Here is a 19,963-nt window from a genome sequence, read left to right on the forward strand (position 1 = left end):
TTTTTTTTAAGTTGTTGTTAGTAAGAGCGACTTAATGAATTTTAAGTTTCAGTTCTTAGTTACTTCCTCATTCCAACCTACGAGATTAAGGAGTTGATCAGTTAACCTTAAAGTCGCTGTTAGTAACAGCGACTTATGACTTTTAATTTTTTTTTTTTTTTTGTCTTTCGCTGTTAGTAACAGCGACTTACTCCAAGGCTAGGTTTGGATGTACGGACGCTTATTTTGGGAATTAAGTTTTCACGAAGCCTATTTTTGAAATTAAGTTGTTAAATAATCTTATTTTATTCAAATTTTCGTTGATTGGATAGGTTTGGGTTGCTATAGTGGGTACCTTAACTAGAAGAAATTTGTGTTTGTTAAGATCTAATTAGCCTAACTAATGTCACTCCCCTGCTCCCAAATTCTCTACTATCATTAACTTTTACTCTTTTACAATATTATATTATGTCAATGCTATGCATAAGTGGCTCCTCATATAGAGTGGGATGTAGAGGGTTCAAATATAAGCAACGTTACCTTTATTAGTGTAACAGTAACACTAATAAAGAGATTGTTTTCAATTGACTTAATATTATGTGGAACTTTACATAAATAGAAAGCGCATATGATTTAGTGAGTCATTTTATTATTAATTCATTGAATTTCGAAACTAAAGACTATGTAACTTCTAATCTTTTACAATTTTTATCATAATCTGTTAGGATTTTAGTAACAAAGTACTCACTCTGTATTTTTTAGACATTCCTACATTACATATAAATCAAAGTAAGTGCTCCAGGGTTTGGTGTAGCAAAATCAAAAAGATAGAAAGATATGAGTAGTATTTAAAGGCAGCTATGTAAAGTTTACCATTGGTACAAATACTCGCTTTGTCTTTTAGATATTGCTACATTATCATATAAATCAAATTAACTTGAACTAAATTGCATTAATAAATAATAAAAATTTCATTATAAAAATCATTTACTTACAATTATAGATATTAATACGAAACTATTTATTTATTTATGTAAATGAAGAATCCAAACAAAACTTCGCCCGTTTAAAACCCGCTTAATATGACTCACTTGATAGCCAAAAATCATTGTGCAAGTCTAGTCGTAACCACAATACGTTATATGCTTAAGACAGCGGAATCAAATGATACGAATATAACGCCAAAAATGAGCATGAACTCAAAGCAACAACATATTCGATCAACGTCCAATTTAATGTAATGGCTCAAGGCAGAAACATACGAGTATATTATCAACAACATTCACACAGCTTTGTTCATTTAGTAAATAATTCTATCGTTCTATAATATAAACACACTTATTAATAGATCAAAAAAACTATACCCTTTATGTATTGCTATCTACTCATATACAATGATCAACAAATCCATCTCTAAAATGAAAATCGAAGGGCGGGAAAGGTGAAAAAAATATAAGGCGATGAATCTAGGAACGGCGTATGAGTTCAAGCGTTTACTCAGTTTCCGCATTCCCACTTTGACGTTGGCACACAGCTTAGGTAATGGCACCATTTGCAGTGGTCGTTCCCGTTCTTCCCTTGGAAAAGCATTACTAATCCAATAGTAAATCTGTAGTGAAACAACAACTCGATAAGCATGACGTTTACTTGACTGATCTCGTAATCTATACGGAACAAAATACAGTGTCGAACAAAATACAGCAGGACTAAATCGAAAGATTTTTCTCGTATTGTTGCGAACTAGGTTAGTTAATTGCCTGATTTTCTAAAAAGATTGTAGGATCATAGTTACCGAAACAGTTTTTTTGTTTCCTCAAAAGAAACCGGTACTTCATTTTGTCTTGTCATGTGTCCTAACACTTCAGAGTTCATAGCTAGTATCGAACTAATCATCATCATCATCATACCCATTGTAACCCGCCCATATAAAAACTATGAGCAGGGTCTGAGAGGGAAGGAAGGCAGCAACTCATACCATAGAGGAGAGCGCGGCCAAAGAGTTCCTCAACTCGAGAAGTATCGGACAAATGGCCAATTTTATTACGACATTTACTATAACTGAAATGTTATATGTCACTAAACTAAAAATCAGAAAAGGCTGGAACTTCAAAGGGACACATCGTATGATCTTCATCGAAAGGACTACACCCATTTTTGAACATCTTAAAAAAAAGACTTATCAAGTGTTTGCAAATAACACGTAACAGTTCAATCTTCCTAGCATGTAATGGAAAATTTGGATCAATAAATGATGGATTAGTCTTACCCAGCTATCAATGCCACGGCAGCAACAAAGAAAAAAATAATCTGGAATGGCGTGTATTTGGATTTCACACGCGCATGTTCTGGCAGTTGGTGACGCTCAAGCCATCCAAAACGAGGACGTATGAGCAACACAAATCCAAGAAGAAATCCGGATATAAACCCTCCAATGTGCGCAAAATTATCAACATGAGGAAGAATTCCGACAGCCAAGTTGATAGCAATCATGACCAAAAGTGTAAAGAGAGCAGCAGCCTGCAAGAACACAACCGTTTGCAGAGCTCAGTACAATATTATTTTGAAAATTCTGAATCTTATATCTTTGTTAACTACATTTACATGCATAGCATTCTCCTATGTTCATCCTTGAGTACATACAAGTGACCACCTATGCATCTGAAGTGGACGAGTTTCCTATACAACATGAACCTATTGTTCGATTAACGTTGGTGCTGGAGATACTTCACATGTGAGGAATATCCCACGGACCCACATCAATAAAATGGTGGGTTATGGACATATATAATGCTTGGTGGGTAGCGGTGTTCAAAACAAACCCGACGATCCGATATTCTCCCGACCTCGTAACCGATCCGATTTCACCCAACTTAAAAGCAAATTTATAATTAAGTAAAAACTAATGCGGGCAAGAGAATCGATTTTGAACTAACCCGAAACATTGGATCCGAAATTGAACCGATAACCCAATTGAACCCCTCTATTGGTGGGTAATCTTCCTATAAGGCTAGAACATATGGTTTTGCGAAAGAGTGAACCTCATCAAGTGTGTATACATGTCAATGCTCATTACCCATGGGGTTTGTGGCCCAAGCCCATCGGTGCCCCGTGGGTATGTCCATACGACTGGGCTTACGTGGTGATTATGTGACAAATTGTCATGGCCTAACAATTGGAAATGCAAATGGCTCCATTAAATCAGGTAGGTTTTGTGACAATCTATTAACACACTAAATTTTTACATGGAGAGTTTAGCTTGAATTCAATTTGGCTCTGGTCAATTTCTGTTTGCATCAAACCGAGTAATCTGGATTGGAAAAGAATATTTCTGTTTGAATTACTGAATTATCATGTATAGTTCGAATTCTCCGAAAGTAGTTATAATGATAAGAATAGTCCGGAAAATTCTAAAGAAACAAAGTGTTTACCTTGTTCGCGTAGATTGTCCAATTAGTAAGAAGCTCGGAAAGCATTGCACCAAGCAGTCCAAACAAGGCACCAGAGGCACCCACAGATATACTCTTTTGAAGGAAAAGTGCAGATAGTACAGATCCACCAACTCCTGAAATTAAGTAGAGTATTCCAATTCGCACTGCAACAAGACAAAAATATCGTAAGTAACTGGCATTCTGGTAGAACTACCTTTATAACTACAATCAAGGGTGTAAACTTGATTTAAAAGATAAATACATCGCATTATTTATGGTTTTGGGCGTGAAAACATACCGAATCCAAATTGTTGTTCAAGGCGAATACCAATGAAAACCAAGCTCAACATGTTCACGAGGAGATGGATTACACCAGCATGCAACCAGATGCAAGTAATAAGTCTCCATCCTTGATGATGTTGAACTAACTTCTCCCACTTAAGAGCTCCCAGATTCATTAATCTACAAGTCAATTGGGACAAAACAAAATAAGGACATCTTCATTTCTAAACAGGATACATATTTGTTGTAAGCTAAAATATAGCAACATATTCAGTTTTAGGCTTATTTTATGGTCATTTTGAGCGAATCGTGAATCCAAAAAGCGAATAAACTGACAAATTGTTACATTGGTAAGTATATCAGTACATTCACAAACTTTCAAGTGTTCATAGAAAAGATACTATTTTGCATCACAAAATCAACCGTCTTTTGTAATCAATGCTTAAATCAACAAACACTAGAATTTGACAACAAAAGACATAGTTTGTACACATTGAAGCTACCCTATGATCTTTTGGTACGTGGAGCCAACCAAATCTTTTGGAGATTAAAGCTTTGCCATTGTTGTTGTTGTTGTTGAAGGTACCCTATTGTATCCTTCCATTTAATATACACGCTGTTATCCTATTAAAGAAATAAAAATAGATGCATGACCCAATCAATAATCTTTACTATATCCTATTATACAACAGATACCACACTACTCCTCAATTTGCCCGATTTTTCATTTCACTCGGTCCCAATGAATTTGTAATTTCTATTTATAGACATGGCCTCATCACTTTTAATCTTCATAAATATTCCCTTATTTTTAAATACTCCAATACTTAAATCCATTATACATAATTTATATGTGTGTCAAAATCAAATGGGGCTAATTCATCGGAACAGAGGGGGGATTGTTTTGAACTAGATCTAAACTTGTACTCCATAGTCTTTAATGGTAAGAAATGATTAGCTATGTTGAGTTCATTCTGAGATCCCTCAGTAAGTTCACTGTTCATCAGCTCATGCAGACTTAGTTCAAACTAGAAAGTTCATACTACAAATGCCTTCCATAAACGCACATCTATTTCAACAGAAATTCTTTGACTTGCAAGAATTTGATTTTTCTACTCAACCACATGGGATAGTGGCGTTTTGGCATGTTTACTATAAAGGAAGAAAATTCAATCTCAACCAAATAACCACAAAAATCCAAGAAGTTATAATGCTTTTATAATGTTTACAAAATACAAGCGACAAATTTAACTACGATCAAGAGAGCACGTTTTCAAAATGATGATATGTTTGCGTTTTAACAAAATGTCAATTACTTCCTTCGTTCTATTTTATTTGTTAGATTTGACTTTTTAAGTAATTTGACTTCTTAGGTAATTCAATGTATTATTTTGATCAGAATTATGCTTAACTAAAAATTATAAAAAGTTAATATCATGAAAATATGTAATTATACGATTCAAACAAGATCTATTTGACTATCTTTTCTTACCCATTAGCCGCAATATATAAAATAAGCTTGAATAATAATAATATAAATAACATTAAGCATTTCAGATAATAGAGGAAGCATTTTCATAATAATTATTCCCATTTCAGGAAGGCAAAAATTGAGGATCAATCACATGGGTGGCATCAATAAGATCAACTTGAATGTGACAGCCTCATTTCAATGAGTTGATTATGATCCCGACCGTCCAAATCAATCAAAAGCATCAACACATAAAGATCAAGGAAACAAAACAGTTTACATAACAAAGAAAAACTCCTAATATCACAAAGAATTGGATTTCTATTGTTAAAATTATGTAAAATCCTAGAAGCTATTGGGTGAAATGCAGGGCTCAGTATACCCAAATTGAACAAATCAACTCTCTCAGAAAACAATTGTCAAAATCTAATAAATAAGCTTAGCTCAACCCACAATCATAGCAATAAAAGTCAAGCAAAAATGCTGTAAATTTATGGATAATTAAGAGAATAATCAAATAATTTTGCAATTACAAAACCACTAAGAAATCAAAAAAATAAAAATTCAAGCATAGTATAGAAAACCCATATGAAAACTACAAAATGCAAGAGAAAAAGAAAACCCCAAATCAATTTTTCAAAAACCCACAATAAATCACTCACAAAAATTCAAATAAATCACATTAAAAGACAAACCCTAATGCAAAATTACCAAAATAAAGCAAAATAAATAGTAAAAAAGATGGAAATTTACGTGTTAGAAGAAGGACCAAGAAGAGGGTTTTCTCTGAGAGGTTGAAAAGAGAATCGACCAAGAAAACGAGCAACACAAGTATCAAAACCAAAGTGATTTTTAGGGCAATTATTGATGAACATAACAATAACAAACATAGCAATATTAGCAACAACGATCACGGGAACCAACCAAGAAGTCCATTGTCTTTCAGAGGAATGAAGATGATAGATAGATGAAGAAGATTGAGGTGGGTAATTAGAGTAATTATTGTAGTTGCCATCTCTATTCTTTTCAAGATCTCTGCTCGCCATTTTTGTTTGTTTAAGAACTGGAAATCGTATACAAAAAATACAAAAGATAGCAAGTGTTGATTGGGTTGAAGAAGGGAGAAGGGAGAAGGTGAAGATGGTGGAGGGAATGGAGTTAAATTAATGGAGGTTTGTAGTAGTAAGTAGTAAGTAGTAACTGGTAATAGGATTTGTGGTAAAGGAAGTTAGATATAGAAGGCAAAACAGAGTAACTTAAGCATGATAATAGCGTGTGACGTGTCCCTACCGCGTTTTTCTTTCTTTTCCTCTCTTTCCAGACAATTTTGTTAAGGATGATAATGGAGAAAGCTGAGTTGGGCACGCTGACTCGCTTAGCTAGTCGTCAACAACTCCAAATTCAAATCTTCCGAGAAATTGTGAAAAAAGTGAGAGCTACTAGGAACCCAAAATAAGGAGATTAAACGTTAAGAATTGTATTAATTGGGTTATTAGTGTATCATAAATTCTTGTAAAAGACGGTCTCTTTGAAAGACCATTACTAATTGAACCGACCCATATATATGTTTTAAAATATTGTAAGTAGGCATTAAGAATGATGTAAGTAGACATTTAAGATATTGAAAGTAGGCATTAAGGATACGGTAAGTAAGCATTAAGGATAATGTAAGTAGGCATTAAGAATACGATAAATAGGCATTAATTTTTAATGGGCTGGACTTGAGATTTGTCTCTCAACGAGATGGTCTCTCAAGAGACTAGCTGTACGTGTATTACGTTAAGACTGTCTCACACAATAATTTAGGAAATTTTATATTTTCATAATTTGTATTAGTTGGAGTATTCAACTCAAAAATGCGAGTTTTATAGTGAAATTATATATATATATTAGGTCTAATTCGATCTAACCCAAATTTTTTCGGGCTTAGACCACATCGGACCGAAAATCCGAAATGAAGTAGTCGTAAGACTGGGAGCCTGGACCGAATGCAATCGGTCTAGTCCTATTTACGTCCGGTCTCAACCAGTTTCGGTTCGGACCACCGGTCTGGCCTTATTTTACACACCCTCACTAATGAGACTGACCTCTAAACATGGAGTTTATGTTTGGACTTTTAACCAATGTATTCGACGCGTTACATAGTGAGATCGCCTCGTACAACAATTTGTAATCAAACAGCTTCTCTTGTGAGCCTCTAATTTCTCACTTTCATACGGTCTCATCGTGTGACAATATTTAGTTGATCTAAACAGTCCAAATAAATTAATTAAAACATTCCCTTTGAACTCAAAATAATTACTTTTGAGGATACATCACTTTTGAGCTTGGAAGGTCACTACCTCTTGGGACATATCACCAATAGTGCAAGATAGAAGTATTGTCCAAAGGAGACCTAAGAGACACGTTAAGGCTCTATTTTGGTTGGGTTTTGAAGATGACGATCTAGGTTTGGCAAGGAAAAAATTGAAGCACCCGATGTTGAAGTTCTAAAGAAATTTGATTTTGAGGATATGGCCGCTTATGCTTTTTTTTTTAACTATTGTTACTTTTAATGATTATGAGTTGGGACAATTAGATGTTAAAACCGCATTTTTGCATGGTGAGTTAGAAGAAGAAATTTATATTAGGCAATTTGATGGCCGATGGTTATATTGTTGAGGGTAAAGAGGATCATGTGTTGTTGAAAAGGGCATTATATGGTCTTAAGCAATCACCCCGACAATGGTACAAAAGGTTTCATTAATGTATGATTGAACATGGTTTTGCAAGAAGCGAATATGATTGTTTTGTTTACCTAAAAGAGTTTCTTAACAATTCTTTGTTATCTCTTATGCTATATGTTGATGATATGCTTGTGGTATGTTTGAGGCGAAGAAGCTGAAGGATATGTCGAAGGGAGAGTTTGAATTAAAAGAGTTAAAGGCGACAAAGAGGATTTTCCTTATGAAAATCATTAGGGATCGATCAAAATGGGGTTTGTCCTTATCTCTAGAAAAACTCTTGTTCTCTATTTCTAATGATATGAGTTTGTAATGCTACAAATTTTTTTCCTTGTTCGCTGTTAACAATAACGAGCAAATCCTAACCTTAAGCTTGGATACGGAAATTGGGATTTAAATTTCCTGAGCTTATTTTGGATTTTTTTTTTAAATTTTATTTTATTTCCTTTTTCACGTAAATTCCATATTCACAAATTTCTCAATTTGCACATAAAATTATGTCATCTACCCTAATTATAGTAGAAGTATAAAGAGATGTTCAAAACAAACTTCATTTCATTATTAGCCAACTTTGTATAACTAAACACAAGTTCTAACTATAGATTTACAATTATGTAAAAAATCAATATCCAAGGCAAAATTTGATTTTGACAAGCCAATCCCATAGCTAGTGTTCAAAGCAGACCAGATGTTCCGATATTTACTCGACTTCGTAACCGAACCTGATTTGACCTGACTTCAATATGAGTATAAAATTATGTAAAAATTGATGTGGATACAAAATTTGATTTTAAACCGACCCAAAATACATTATCCAAAACTGATATGATAATCCAAATGAATATCTCTAGCCGAAACACCGCTTTGGAAAGGGTTTTAGCTTTAGGGGGTGGAACAAAAGAAGAGGTTTAGGAATGATAGGATAAACTTATCACCTCTGAGTTTGCCGCCCTTGTTCTCCATTTCAATTCGCCTTCCATCATTTTCTCACTGAGGTAATACATCTTGTTCATTTCTCTTCAATTACTACTCGGTATCATTTACTCTTCGGTTTCAATTACTTCCTACTTGCTGATTATTTTAATTTGTCCCATTTTTTGTAAATTTAGTTTGATCTTTGTCGATTTTCGTTTTATTTTATGGATATTACTATCTATTTACGTGCATCTTGAATGCTGGAATCTGATGATGGTGGACTGATTTTAATTTCTTAACCTCTATGCTCACATGTCGCGTTTTGGCGTTTTTTATGGTCATTTGTGAACTAGTTCTTTGCTTCTAGTGCATTGAAACATGAGGAGTATTGATTTATACAGCACCCTTCAATTAAAAAAAAAACAATTATCCCACAACTTGAAGAGTTCCAACAAAAGAAGCTTTTGAATGATGAATGTTTTAGTAGTTGAGACAAGGGATTGTTTGAATGGTGTAATAAGCCAATTCTTGAATATAAATGCAAGCATAGTGGTGACAATTGGGGATTTTTGGTGGTATATGATCAAGAAAATGATTATGTGCTTGCATTGGAGATGTTTGATAAAATGCTTGAACCAAATACCATTCATGAATTATATTTAAACATTCTAGAGAACAAAAATGTTGATGTAGTTGTTGAAGGTTTTCTTCCTCATAATGGCATCATTTAAAACACTTTGTCTAACGGTGAAATTCTTGATGTAACCATTGAAAGTTAATTCATGATAATAGCACTAGTGAGAAGTTTTTGTTCAATGGGGAGATTGATTACCCAAAAAAGTTTCATTCTAATGTCAAAAATATTGAGAGACCCAACAAATGTTCATGGAGTTACTAGACTTACGTTAATGGAGTTAGACTTATGTTAATGGAGTTAGAAGATCAACCACATGCATATCTTGCTTTGGGTGACATAGCTGAACTAAAATGTGTGGAGAGGATGAAGGATAAAACTGTGCTGTTAGTCTTTGTTGGAGACCATATGTATTTGTGGCCAATATTAACGATATGTTCATTGAAGGTGCAAATAGTTATTTGTAGTGTTCTTTGGGGTATTGGAGATGTTGTTAATGGTGACTCAAACATGTGAGTTGCCATAGTTTAAGGTGATGAACAGTAGAAAACGCTGACTCGGCGTCGATGTGGCCAATGAGGAAGACGACTCATCTGAAGGCTGCTGAAATGAGGGCTTTTTCCAGAGAGCAGCGCCAACTCGTCTGTTTTCTTGGAGTTTTTGTCAGACTATGAAGCCGACTTGGCGGGTGTGTGGGTGGCAAGGCAGCCGACTTGGCTGCGGTTATTCTCACGGGAGCAGTTTGCTTTTCCTTCATTTGGGCGGTTACTTTGTGAGTACTAGGGTTAATTATTCACAAATTGAGAGAGATCACAAGAGAGTCATTATTATTTGTAAGTGATATTTGATTCATCTTGTAAATTCTTTGCGATCATTGTGAAATTATTCGATCTCAGTGCTGGTGGACGTAGCTATCACATTGATAGTGAACCACGTTAAATCTCTTGTGTCATTTTCTTATTGTATTGTTTGAATTTCTTTATTGTTTCATTATTGTTCATCAATCTTGCTTCCGCTGTCGCACAACAGGAGATATTGTCACTAATTTTTGAGTTGTAGATTGAGGTCTACAACTCTACGTGGATGAATTCTCTTATTTTTTTGTTATGACGAGAATTCAGAGGTTACATCCAAAAGGAATTTACAAGTTGTCAAGAATTCTGACATCAAGTTACTTGCATAGCTACAACAGAGATTGTTGGAAGGCATTTCATTTAATAATTTGACTACTGAAGTAGATTTTCGTTTTAGTTTCCTATTTCTTGTATTTTATCTTTAACTAAGACTTGAGACAAGTCTTTTTAAGGGATGAAATGTTATGGGAGATCTATAAGTATGTGCCTAGCACATGACAGTAATATGAGTTAGTAAGCATGTGCCTAATACATGATAATAGTAAAAATAATAGCTTGTATGGGTTTTTAGAATCAATCAGTGAAAAAATATATTTCTCATCTATCTCTATTGTCTACTCTCTTTCTAATTTCTCTATTCTCTACAATCTTTCTTTTAGATGCCATATTAATTGTCCTCTAACAGATATTGTTTTGCATCAAACTAGATGAAATTGTGGGTATATATACACTTATGGCTTAAACACTAGTGGCCATTGGGTTTAGTGATTGTAGTTCAATTTGAGTGATGTTTTTTATTGTTGTTCATCTTTAGATGGTTTAATTGATTATTTATGCTAATTTTATACTTATTTTTCCTTACCCTTTTTTTCTATAGGCGGAGAACAGTTCTGGGTAGCCTTTACCACTGCAGTTTCTTGAGCTTTTATGAAACTGTTATATAACATTTAGCAAAGATTCTTGAAGATGCCGACAATAGTTTCATCACGTTTGCTTTTTCTTATTGGAGAATCCTCACCATTTGGGAGATTGTTCAATGTTTCCAGGAACGCTTGTTACCACAGAAATGTACGTTTTCTGAGTAGGTTCAGCCATGATGATGGCCCTCTCACCCTTGCTAGCCTTGGGTTTAGAAATAGAGCTGAAACAAGTAAAAAGAGCGAAGTTGATGGACTTGGCCTCCTGAATTCTGCAAATGAAGTGTCTAAAAAGAAAACAAAGTTGGTACGTGTTAAGGAGCCAGTAAGAAAGAAGGCAATTGAGATAGAGGGGGCTCCACTCTCTGCTCAGTCATTTCCTGAACTTGGGCTTCCTGCGTTGTTGTTAAAGAGATTAGAAGAGGAAGGTTTTACCATTCCTACTGATGTCCAATCAACTGCTGTTCCAACAATTCTGAAAGGACATGATGTGGTGATTCAATCATATACTGGTTCTGGGAAAACTCTTGCATATCTACTTCCGATCCTCTCTGAAGTGGGCCCTCTGAAGAACCATTCTTCTGCTGAACAGGAATCTGGAAAGAAGGGCGATGTAGAAGTAGTCATTGTGGCTCCTTCTCGAGAATTGGGGATGCAAATTGTGAGGGAGGTTGAGAAACTCTTGGGACCTGCTGACAAGAGAATGGTTCAGCAACTGGTAGGAGGTGCTAATAGATCAAGGCAAGAGGAAGCACTTAAGAAAAACAAACCAGTCATTGTAGTTGGCACTCCTGGGCGCATAGCTGAGATTAGTGCAGCCGGAAAGCTTCGTACGCATGGTTGTCGGTTTCTAGTATTAGACGAAGTAGATGAGCTTCTTGCATTCAACTTCCGCGAAGATATGCATAGGATTTTGGAACACGTTGGGAGGAGATCAGGAGCTGCTTCTCAATCTGGGAATGGTACTCTTGTCCAGAAAAACGGACGCCAGACCATTCTAGTGTCTGCAACAGTGCCATTTTCAGTTGTAAGAGCAGCTAGGAGCTGGGGGAGAGACCCAGTTCTTGTCAGAGCCAAAAGTGTTAGTGCACTTGAATCTGTCTCGACACTGAGTCCCGTAACTAATTCTTCATCAGATTCGAATTCCTCATCTCAAGTAGTTTCGGAGAGCCTACCTCCACTTTTGAAGCACTATTACTGCACTACCAGGTTGCAACACAAGGTTGACACATTAAGGAGATGTGTTCATGCTCTTGATGCCAAGTCAGTCATAGTATTTATGAACCAGAATAGACAGCTAAAGGACACTGTTTACAAGTTGGAAGCTCGGGGAATCAATGCTGCAGAACTACACGGGGATCTTAGCAAGCTTGCTCGATCTACTGTGCTAAAGAAATTCAAAAATGGGGATTTAAGAATACTGGTCACAAATGAACTGGCTGCTAGAGGTTTAGACGTTGCAGAATGTGATCTTGTAGTCAATCTCGACTTACCCACAGATTCCATTCACTATGCGCATCGTGCAGGAAGAACTGGACGCCTTGGTAGGAAGGGTAATGTAGTAAGCATATGTGAACAGCACGAAGTCTTCGTGGTGAAGAAACTGCAGAAGCAGTTGGGTGTAACGATACAACCCTGTGAGTTTGTTGAAGGTAAACTTGTCGAGGAAGAGCAGGAGAACGTCTGATATACTTCATATGAAGATCAGAATTAGCGAGATGAAGCAAACGAGCTTTTCGTCATATGAAGAGCTCGCTTGATCATATTAATTGCAATCGTTGATGCGAACTTGATGTAGTGCAGTACTGAACATGGATGGTGTCTAGATCAGAAGGCCCTGAATATAGAGCAGCATTAATATTGGTAGAGACTTGAGACACCATTTATATAAGTTGGTACAATACAACTATTTACAAATCACTCTTCTCCCTCCCTTTAGATGCATTTGCTTCCCCTTTAAAAAATTGTGTATTTTTCTTGAGGTGAAGTAAAAAATAAGTTGTATGTCTTCAAATATCTATGAAAAGATTGGGGAATGTACTACTTCTAAGCTCTATAAGCTAGCATTAAATAAATTATTACAAAATGTGTCTGAAAAGTATATATTATTGATTGGTAATATATTTTCAATCATTTTTGAATTACTGGCTTCAATCGAGACAAAAGTCAATTTTATTAACCATTTAAACCATCATTTGTTAACATATTTATTATTAATTATAGTTTGAACAACTTGCAAAGTAATGGTTTACCTTATCAATTTATTTAGAATAAACCAATAATTTTCCATTGATTCACCATTAGAAAAGTAATACTCCCTTCGTTTTCGTATGTTCTTCTCAAACAGAATTTATGAATTTTAGCATCAAACTTTGACTACGATTTCTCATTGATCTATAAGAAAAAACACATTTATGTGGGATCTTGTTAGTTTCGTTTCAATATATACTTTTTAAATATCAATTTTTTAGAATTTTTAAAAACTCACAATTAAAATTATTTAATTTAAAAGCTTGCATTGGAATCTGACAAAAAAGGAAATGGAAAAAACATTTGAAATCAGAGGGATTATAATAATAATAATAATAATAATAATAATAATAATAATAATAATAATAATAATTATTATTATTATTATTATTATTATTATTATTATTATTATTATTAGGAATATCTACATTTCTTTCTATAATTATCAACTACTTTTTAGGAGATATATATATACTACCTTATATTCCATTCATTCCATTAACTCTTACATTTGCATTTTCTCATGTAACTTTCACACTATATCTGGATTGAGGGAATTGAAGATAAAGAAAAACAAGAATCAAAAGATGTATAATTCTTAGTTTGGATAACAATTTTAAATGTAAAAGATTTGAAAGAAAGAATTTAAAGGCTTTTGTTTCTTAATTTTATTAATGCTCAAATCTCTTTTGTTTTTTTAACTTTTCTCATTTTTTTTCTCTCCTTCCTTTCCCCTCTCCTCTTCCTATTCATTCCTTCCTACATTTATATCACGACTGAACTTATAATAGTAAGAGGGGCCTATGACTAGACCCATTCAAAAATATTAGAAAAACAATGCTTTAATAGTTAATAATAGAGACCCATAATAGTATATTTAGTTATTAGCGACCCATATTTAATGTTTCATCTCGGACCTCATAAATTTCAGGGTCAACCCCGATTGATTTCCAAACATGTTAGAGGAAAATATAACAAATTACTCTTTTGTCATATTCATTTTAAATCATATCAAATTACAAAGTGAGAACCTTTTAACATAAGTAATTCTAAATATGTACAGCTGAGTAGGAAAAAAAAAATGTTCATTAGCATGCTTACAAAGCTCACACTTGTAATAGGATTTGGATATGACAAGCCACAAGAAAAAATAATGATGTTTGCATCTATCCAGATAACATGATTATCTAAACGACATCATGGCCTACTCTCCCAAAATTGGATAAAAAGGTACGTTGGAGTTGCACTTTAAAATAGTACATTACATCTATATCTCATCAATGACTCAGCCTCAACATTTAGTTATAATACTTGGTGAGACTATGAAATTTTACATTAAGATTAAAAAAATTAAGATCATTTAAAATGTGTGAATAATATTAAAAGAAATATAAAATATATGTATAAAAATAAAAGAAAGTAGTTGAAACTTTTTCATAAATGAAAATAGTAGCAAAATAAAAAGAACAGATTAAAAAAAGTGTGACAATAGAGTACTTTTGATCTTTAAGTGGGTCTTAGAATATAAATTGTAAAGCATCAGATTTGGATTGAAATATTAATACAACATTACATTATCTCAATACTGTTACGATAATAAATACAAATAAATAGACGGACATATTTACTTTTGAAAAGTCATAATATAAACACTTAGACCTTTAATTAGAACTTAAAAGAAGAAACTATTCTCATCAAGACAAAGAGCTTTGAACACTAGGATCAATCTCCTGTTTTTGGGTAATTTTTACTAGCAATCTTCAACCAAATACACACATTTCATTGTTAGGGTTTTCCTTGATAGCCCCATGGGTTGCTGCTTGCCCACTTCCATTGGTCCCTGCACATATCATTTATGTCGTATTTCGCCCTGCAACACATTCAGCAAAACCAATAGCATTAGATTGTGGAAAAATAACCCATATGTAATCCCACATCGAAAGATTGCAGAGATATTGACTAACATATAAGCTTAATGGGTTACTCTTATTACTAATTGGTATTAGGATGAAAAATCATCGGGTTTGTTACTCCTCCTATTACTAATTGGTATTAGGATGGAACCTCATTGGGTTTGTATGTAGTCAACTCTCCTCTTATGCGGGTCTTGTTGTGTACAAGCCCAATAACAAATTTAACATAAAAATTATAAAACTTGGTCCCAATCTCTGTTTGATTTATGAATATGATATTATCAAATCGACAACAGAAATATTGAATGCTTTGCTGATATTCGGAAAAATTTTCGTTTCGATTTGTTGTCTTAAAAAAGATGGTAAAAAGCATAAGTGTAACCAAGTAACTTATAAGGATTATAAACCACTTACTTCCAACCAAGTTCTGTATAGGCTTTGTCTGTTGATGCATAAACTTCAGTTGCATCCCCTGGTCTTCTAGGACACATTTTAAGTGGAATTTTCTGAAAATACCATTTAGAAAAGTAACAGTATAAGTTGAACAAACAAACCACGAGTATTTGCAAGGGAGCGAATGCGAAACAGAACGAAAAACTACCTTTCCTGAAGCCTTCTCGAACGCTGCAACCATTTCAAGCACCGAAGCACCATGACCCGTCCCTAGATTAATGGCATCGCAACCTAGAATCGACAAGATGCAATATGAGATCACAAGACTAACATAAAGAATACTAGAGATGACGTTCATGTGGGAGGTTGTTAAGGAACCAACTCAACTAAAAACTTAAGGTGATGGTTGAGGCTTCAAGATAGGGCTAGAAACTTGGATGCAGCATAGACTCTCTTCATACCTAGCGCTACATATTCTACTTTAAATAAGGGGCAATTGAGAATCGAAACCGTGACCTCTTGTCACGCTGGCTTCTGATGCCATGTCAAGGAACCAACTCAACCAAAATCTTAAGTCGACGGTTGAGGCTTTCAAGATAGGGCTAGAAACGTGGATGCATCATAGACGCTCTTTATACCTAGCGCTACATATTTCACTTTAAATGAGGGACAAGTGAGATTCGAACCCGTGACCTCTTGTCACACTGGCTTCTAATGCCATGTCAAGGAACCAACTCAACCAAACGCTTAAGATGAAAACGCTTAAGATGGTTGAAGCTCCAGAATATCTTATATACTCTAACAGAGGTAACGATTACTAAAAAGACGGAGCAAAAGAGAAATAGTGCCTTCACCACTTGAAAACTCTTAACATTTTTTCAAGAGAGTGGCTTAAGATCACCTATATTCTTAGAAGTAAACAACTTCCTTAAAGCAGCAACATGACCATCAGCTAAGTCCATCACGTGGATGTAATCTCGAATCTATGAACAGAAATTTTTTATCAGAACTAAACCGCTCAATCACTAGGCTAACCATTACAGAAGCAATATAACATACTACATACCGCAGTACCATCCCGTGTAGGATAGTCAGTACCGTAAACATTAAGTTCAGGTAGCCTCCCGACAGCAACCTGTTGGATGTAAGGCATAAGGTTGTTTGGGATACCCTTAGGATCCTCACCGAGTTTACCACTCTCGTGTGCCCCAACAGGGTTGAAGTACCTTAGCAATATTATGCTCCATTCTTTGTCTGCATTTGATATGTCTCGGGCAATTTCTTCAAGGAAAAGCTGGAAATCGCAAAAAGGAAAAATAGGCGAAATGAGCCAATCATTTTCGGCACTGGGCTTTTCGAAGATGAGAAACATCGAGAGCTTTTCGAGTTGATACCTTGGTGCGACCATATGGATTCATAGCCTTCAATTCAAAATCTTCTACACATGGAATTTTCTTTGGTTGTCCATAAACTGTAGCCGAAGATGAAAAAACCAACTATACATCCGATGATCTAAATTTCAATTATCATTATTTGCATTAAAGTAGTTTATCATAAGAGCTAATACACAACAACAAAGATGAATTTGTTCATTCTTTCAAAAATCTAATAATTGTTAAGAAAATTGTCACATGATACACTAATCTCCTTGCGAATTGTGGTAAAAAAATGAAATTATGGTTGTTTTGGGATATATTAGGGTCATATTGCGAATTAGTTTCACCCGTTCAGAATCCTTAGTATGTATAAAATTTCGAAGGAATCAAAAGCTGAAACTGATGGTTGAAACTCATGATACATTAAGACTCCACGCCCTCTCACACGAGAATGATTTGGGGCAAGAAATGTGTATGTAGACCCTATTTATACTTGGCGTTTAATATTTAAGTGAGGTTCGAATCTATTTTTTGTAACGTGGGCTTTAAAATTTAAGCTCCTGGTCGAAGACTCATGATTTCTTATATACTCGATCATAAAGCGTAATAATAATTTAGACAATTGCGCATAAAATTGAGCAGAAATCTGACCTTTTTACAATTATATTTGGCCATTATTTGGTACAAATTGATTGATCCAATCAAATTATTATTAAAATAACGAAATGGATGAGCAACACTTTCCCCCACAGCCTTAAGTCCCGCAAAGTGAATTACTGCATCAAATCTGTTATAGGCAACAATAACCATTAATACTATTACACATTTAATCTATCTAAGATTTTTCTAAAATTATACCTCCATCACATAAATTAAAAAATAGAACATCATTTTCATTTTTCAAAGAAATTCCAATAAATAATGACAATTTCTGTAAAACTAATAAAATACTTATTAATGTTCCATTTATCTTATATATTAAGAAATTATAAAGTAAGTAAAAATTAAAATTAATAATCCAACTTTTCATCTATCTGCCGTGTATAATCTTACTTTTAGATTATTTACTAATAATATTTAATATTTTTTTTAGTTCGTTAGTGAATAATCCTACCTTTATTTTTGTTTTAGCTTGCTGTTAATATATCCTATTATTAGTAATACGATATATTAAAAAGTAAGAATGTTATTTTTCTCATGAGCTCAAGCCATGATATTTCTAAAGGAGATAGTTTTTTTGAGGTTCAATTTTTCAAATTTAAATTTCTCTATATTTTTTTCGTAGCCGGTGTATCTCGTTCATATGATCAATACGACCAGATGTCCTTATTGAAGGAGGTTGACTCTTTACTCAAAAGAACAACTCCTACTTGTGTATTTTATTTTATGATTAACAAAACCCATAAAACACAAGATTAAGAAAAAACTAAAAAAGAAGAATTGAAAAAGTATACATGTTTTCAGAAAAGAGCTTTTCAACATCATCTTTATTTCTGAGATCACCCTGCAAATAAAAAAACCCTATTAAAAGCAATAATTCTTAATTTAGAAGCATAATTTGCCAAAAATTGAAAAACCCAGAAAGATAAACTTAATTATTTAAATAATTACCAGATGAAATTCAAGAAATTTAGATAAATCAGGACCCACTAAGTCTCGAACCCGATGAACAGCTTCTTCAACAGAATTATCAAGATTATCAATAATAACAACCTTAAATCCTTCTTTTAATAACACAACAACACAATGAGTACCAATGAAACCAGCACCTCCAGTTACCAGAATGTTCTTCCTTTCAAAACCCATTTTAAATTGTCTTTTTTTAAGTAAAAATGATAAAAAAATAGATAAAATAGAATTATTATTGGGATTTGGGAGGAGGAAACAGGGGAGAAAATGCAATGAAAGGGAATGTGAGCATTACTATGAAGATTGACGCTTTTATTGCGTAAGGCTAGATAAGAACAGCAAGACAGAGGCACTAATATAGTAAAATATGTCACGAGATGTTACTATTTTGTTTCAATTTCTAATTTTTTGTCATAATCCATCTTTTTTCTTTATAATTAATTGATGTTTACACATTTAATTTAGTTTATTTTTTTATCTAATCCACTACTTCTTCGTGCTATAATACCTGTCTTTATTTTCTTTTTTGGATGCTCACAAATCACATACTTGATAAACTCATAAACAACTAAACACCAAATCAAACCAAATTAATTAAAAAATTTGGTTCGATTATTTTTTTGTTCGGTTTAATATGGACTGAAATTTGAATTCATTCCAGTGTTCGATTTGAATTTGGTTTACAGTTTTGTAAATCATAAAAATATAACACCAAGTAGGATTTTAGGGTTTATAAAATACAAGTCTATAAAGTTAAGATTAAAAAAGTCTTAAAAAATATAAACTAGTGGACAATGGTAGTTTCTTTCTTGTGAAGCAACAATTATCGATAAAGCGTGAAAGTGTTGATAATGTTTTAAAATGAGAAATTTTTTACAGAGTTTTATTTGGCTTGATCTATAACTTGGTGTTATATATGGGAATTGAAAAACAATTAGAAGTTTAATTGAAATATTTTGTTCCAATTTTTGCGTACCACAATTATATTGTTATAAATTTCTAAATGTATAGTGCAAATTAGTCGTTTCGGTGCAAATTAATCAATTTGATTTAAATCGATCAATTATGTGCAATTTGATCAAACTCGATTAAGTTGGTTCAATTTGAATTGACATTTTATAAATCGATTTTGTTCAAATTGAATTATATAAAAAAATATAATTTGGATTTAGACTGAAAAAATCAAAATCGAATTTAAT

General features: G+C 33.7%; 3 protein-coding genes across 3 annotated transcripts; 1 reads left to right on the top strand and 2 right to left on the bottom strand.

Annotated features, from left to right (window-relative positions):
- Positions 1-1,220: 1,220 nt before the first annotated feature.
- On the bottom strand, positions 1,221-6,603 carry LOC130800534 (RHOMBOID-like protein 2). Its single transcript, XM_057664125.1, has 5 exons — positions 5,914-6,603; positions 3,706-3,869; positions 3,408-3,571; positions 2,246-2,496; positions 1,221-1,588 (listed from the first exon to the last, which is right to left on the bottom strand). The coding sequence occupies exons 1-5, from the start codon at positions 6,204-6,206 to the stop codon at positions 1,477-1,479; spliced, it is 984 nt and encodes a 327-aa protein (XP_057520108.1). The 5' UTR covers positions 6,207-6,603; the 3' UTR covers positions 1,221-1,476.
- A 2,089-nt stretch (positions 6,604-8,692) lies between these two features.
- LOC130800535 (DEAD-box ATP-dependent RNA helicase 47A) lies at positions 8,693-13,341 on the top strand. The gene is made up of 2 exons (XM_057664126.1): positions 8,693-8,878; positions 11,164-13,341. The coding sequence occupies exon 2, from the start codon at positions 11,253-11,255 to the stop codon at positions 12,888-12,890; it is 1,638 nt and encodes a 545-aa protein (XP_057520109.1). The 5' UTR covers positions 8,693-8,878; positions 11,164-11,252; the 3' UTR covers positions 12,891-13,341.
- Positions 13,342-14,997: 1,656 nt separating this feature from the next.
- Positions 14,998-19,099, bottom strand: LOC130800536 (bifunctional UDP-glucose 4-epimerase and UDP-xylose 4-epimerase 1-like). Its single transcript, XM_057664128.1, has 9 exons — positions 18,747-19,099; positions 18,590-18,639; positions 17,787-17,922; positions 17,154-17,255; positions 16,826-17,053; positions 16,661-16,742; positions 15,968-16,050; positions 15,781-15,872; positions 14,998-15,323 (listed from the first exon to the last, which is right to left on the bottom strand). Exons 1-9 carry the CDS (start codon positions 18,939-18,941, stop codon positions 15,239-15,241), a joined length of 1,053 nt encoding a protein of 350 aa, XP_057520111.1. The 5' UTR covers positions 18,942-19,099; the 3' UTR covers positions 14,998-15,238.
- Positions 19,100-19,963: the final 864 nt, after the last annotated feature.

This window comes from Amaranthus tricolor, chromosome 14 (assembly GCF_026212465.1).
Source record: "Amaranthus tricolor cultivar Red isolate AtriRed21 chromosome 14, ASM2621246v1, whole genome shotgun sequence".
Taxonomy (NCBI): domain Eukaryota; kingdom Viridiplantae; phylum Streptophyta; class Magnoliopsida; order Caryophyllales; family Amaranthaceae; genus Amaranthus; species Amaranthus tricolor.

Coding starts and splice junctions, on each gene's coding strand:
- LOC130800534 (XM_057664125.1), bottom strand. CDS start 6,206: ATGGCGAGCAGAGATCTTGAAAAGAATAGAGATGGCAACTACAATAAT. Junction 3,870..5,913: donor CTTGGTCCTTCTTCTAACAC/GTAAATTTCCAT, acceptor ATTGACTTGTAG/ATTAATGAATCTGGGAGCTC. Junction 1,589..2,245: donor GCCGTGGCATTGATAGCTGG/GTAAGACTAATC, acceptor GTTTCACTACAG/ATTTACTATTGGATTAGTAA.
- LOC130800535 (XM_057664126.1), top strand. CDS start 11,253: ATGCCGACAATAGTTTCATCACGTTTGCTTTTTCTTATTGGAGAATCC.
- LOC130800536 (XM_057664128.1), bottom strand. CDS start 18,941: ATGGGTTTTGAAAGGAAGAACATTCTGGTAACTGGAGGTGCTGGTTTC. Junction 16,743..16,825: donor CTACACGGGATGGTACTGCG/GTATGTAGTATG, acceptor TTCTGTTCATAG/ATTCGAGATTACATCCACGT. Junction 15,873..15,967: donor TCGAGAAGGCTTCAGGAAAG/GTAGTTTTTCGT, acceptor TGGTATTTTCAG/AAAATTCCACTTAAAATGTG.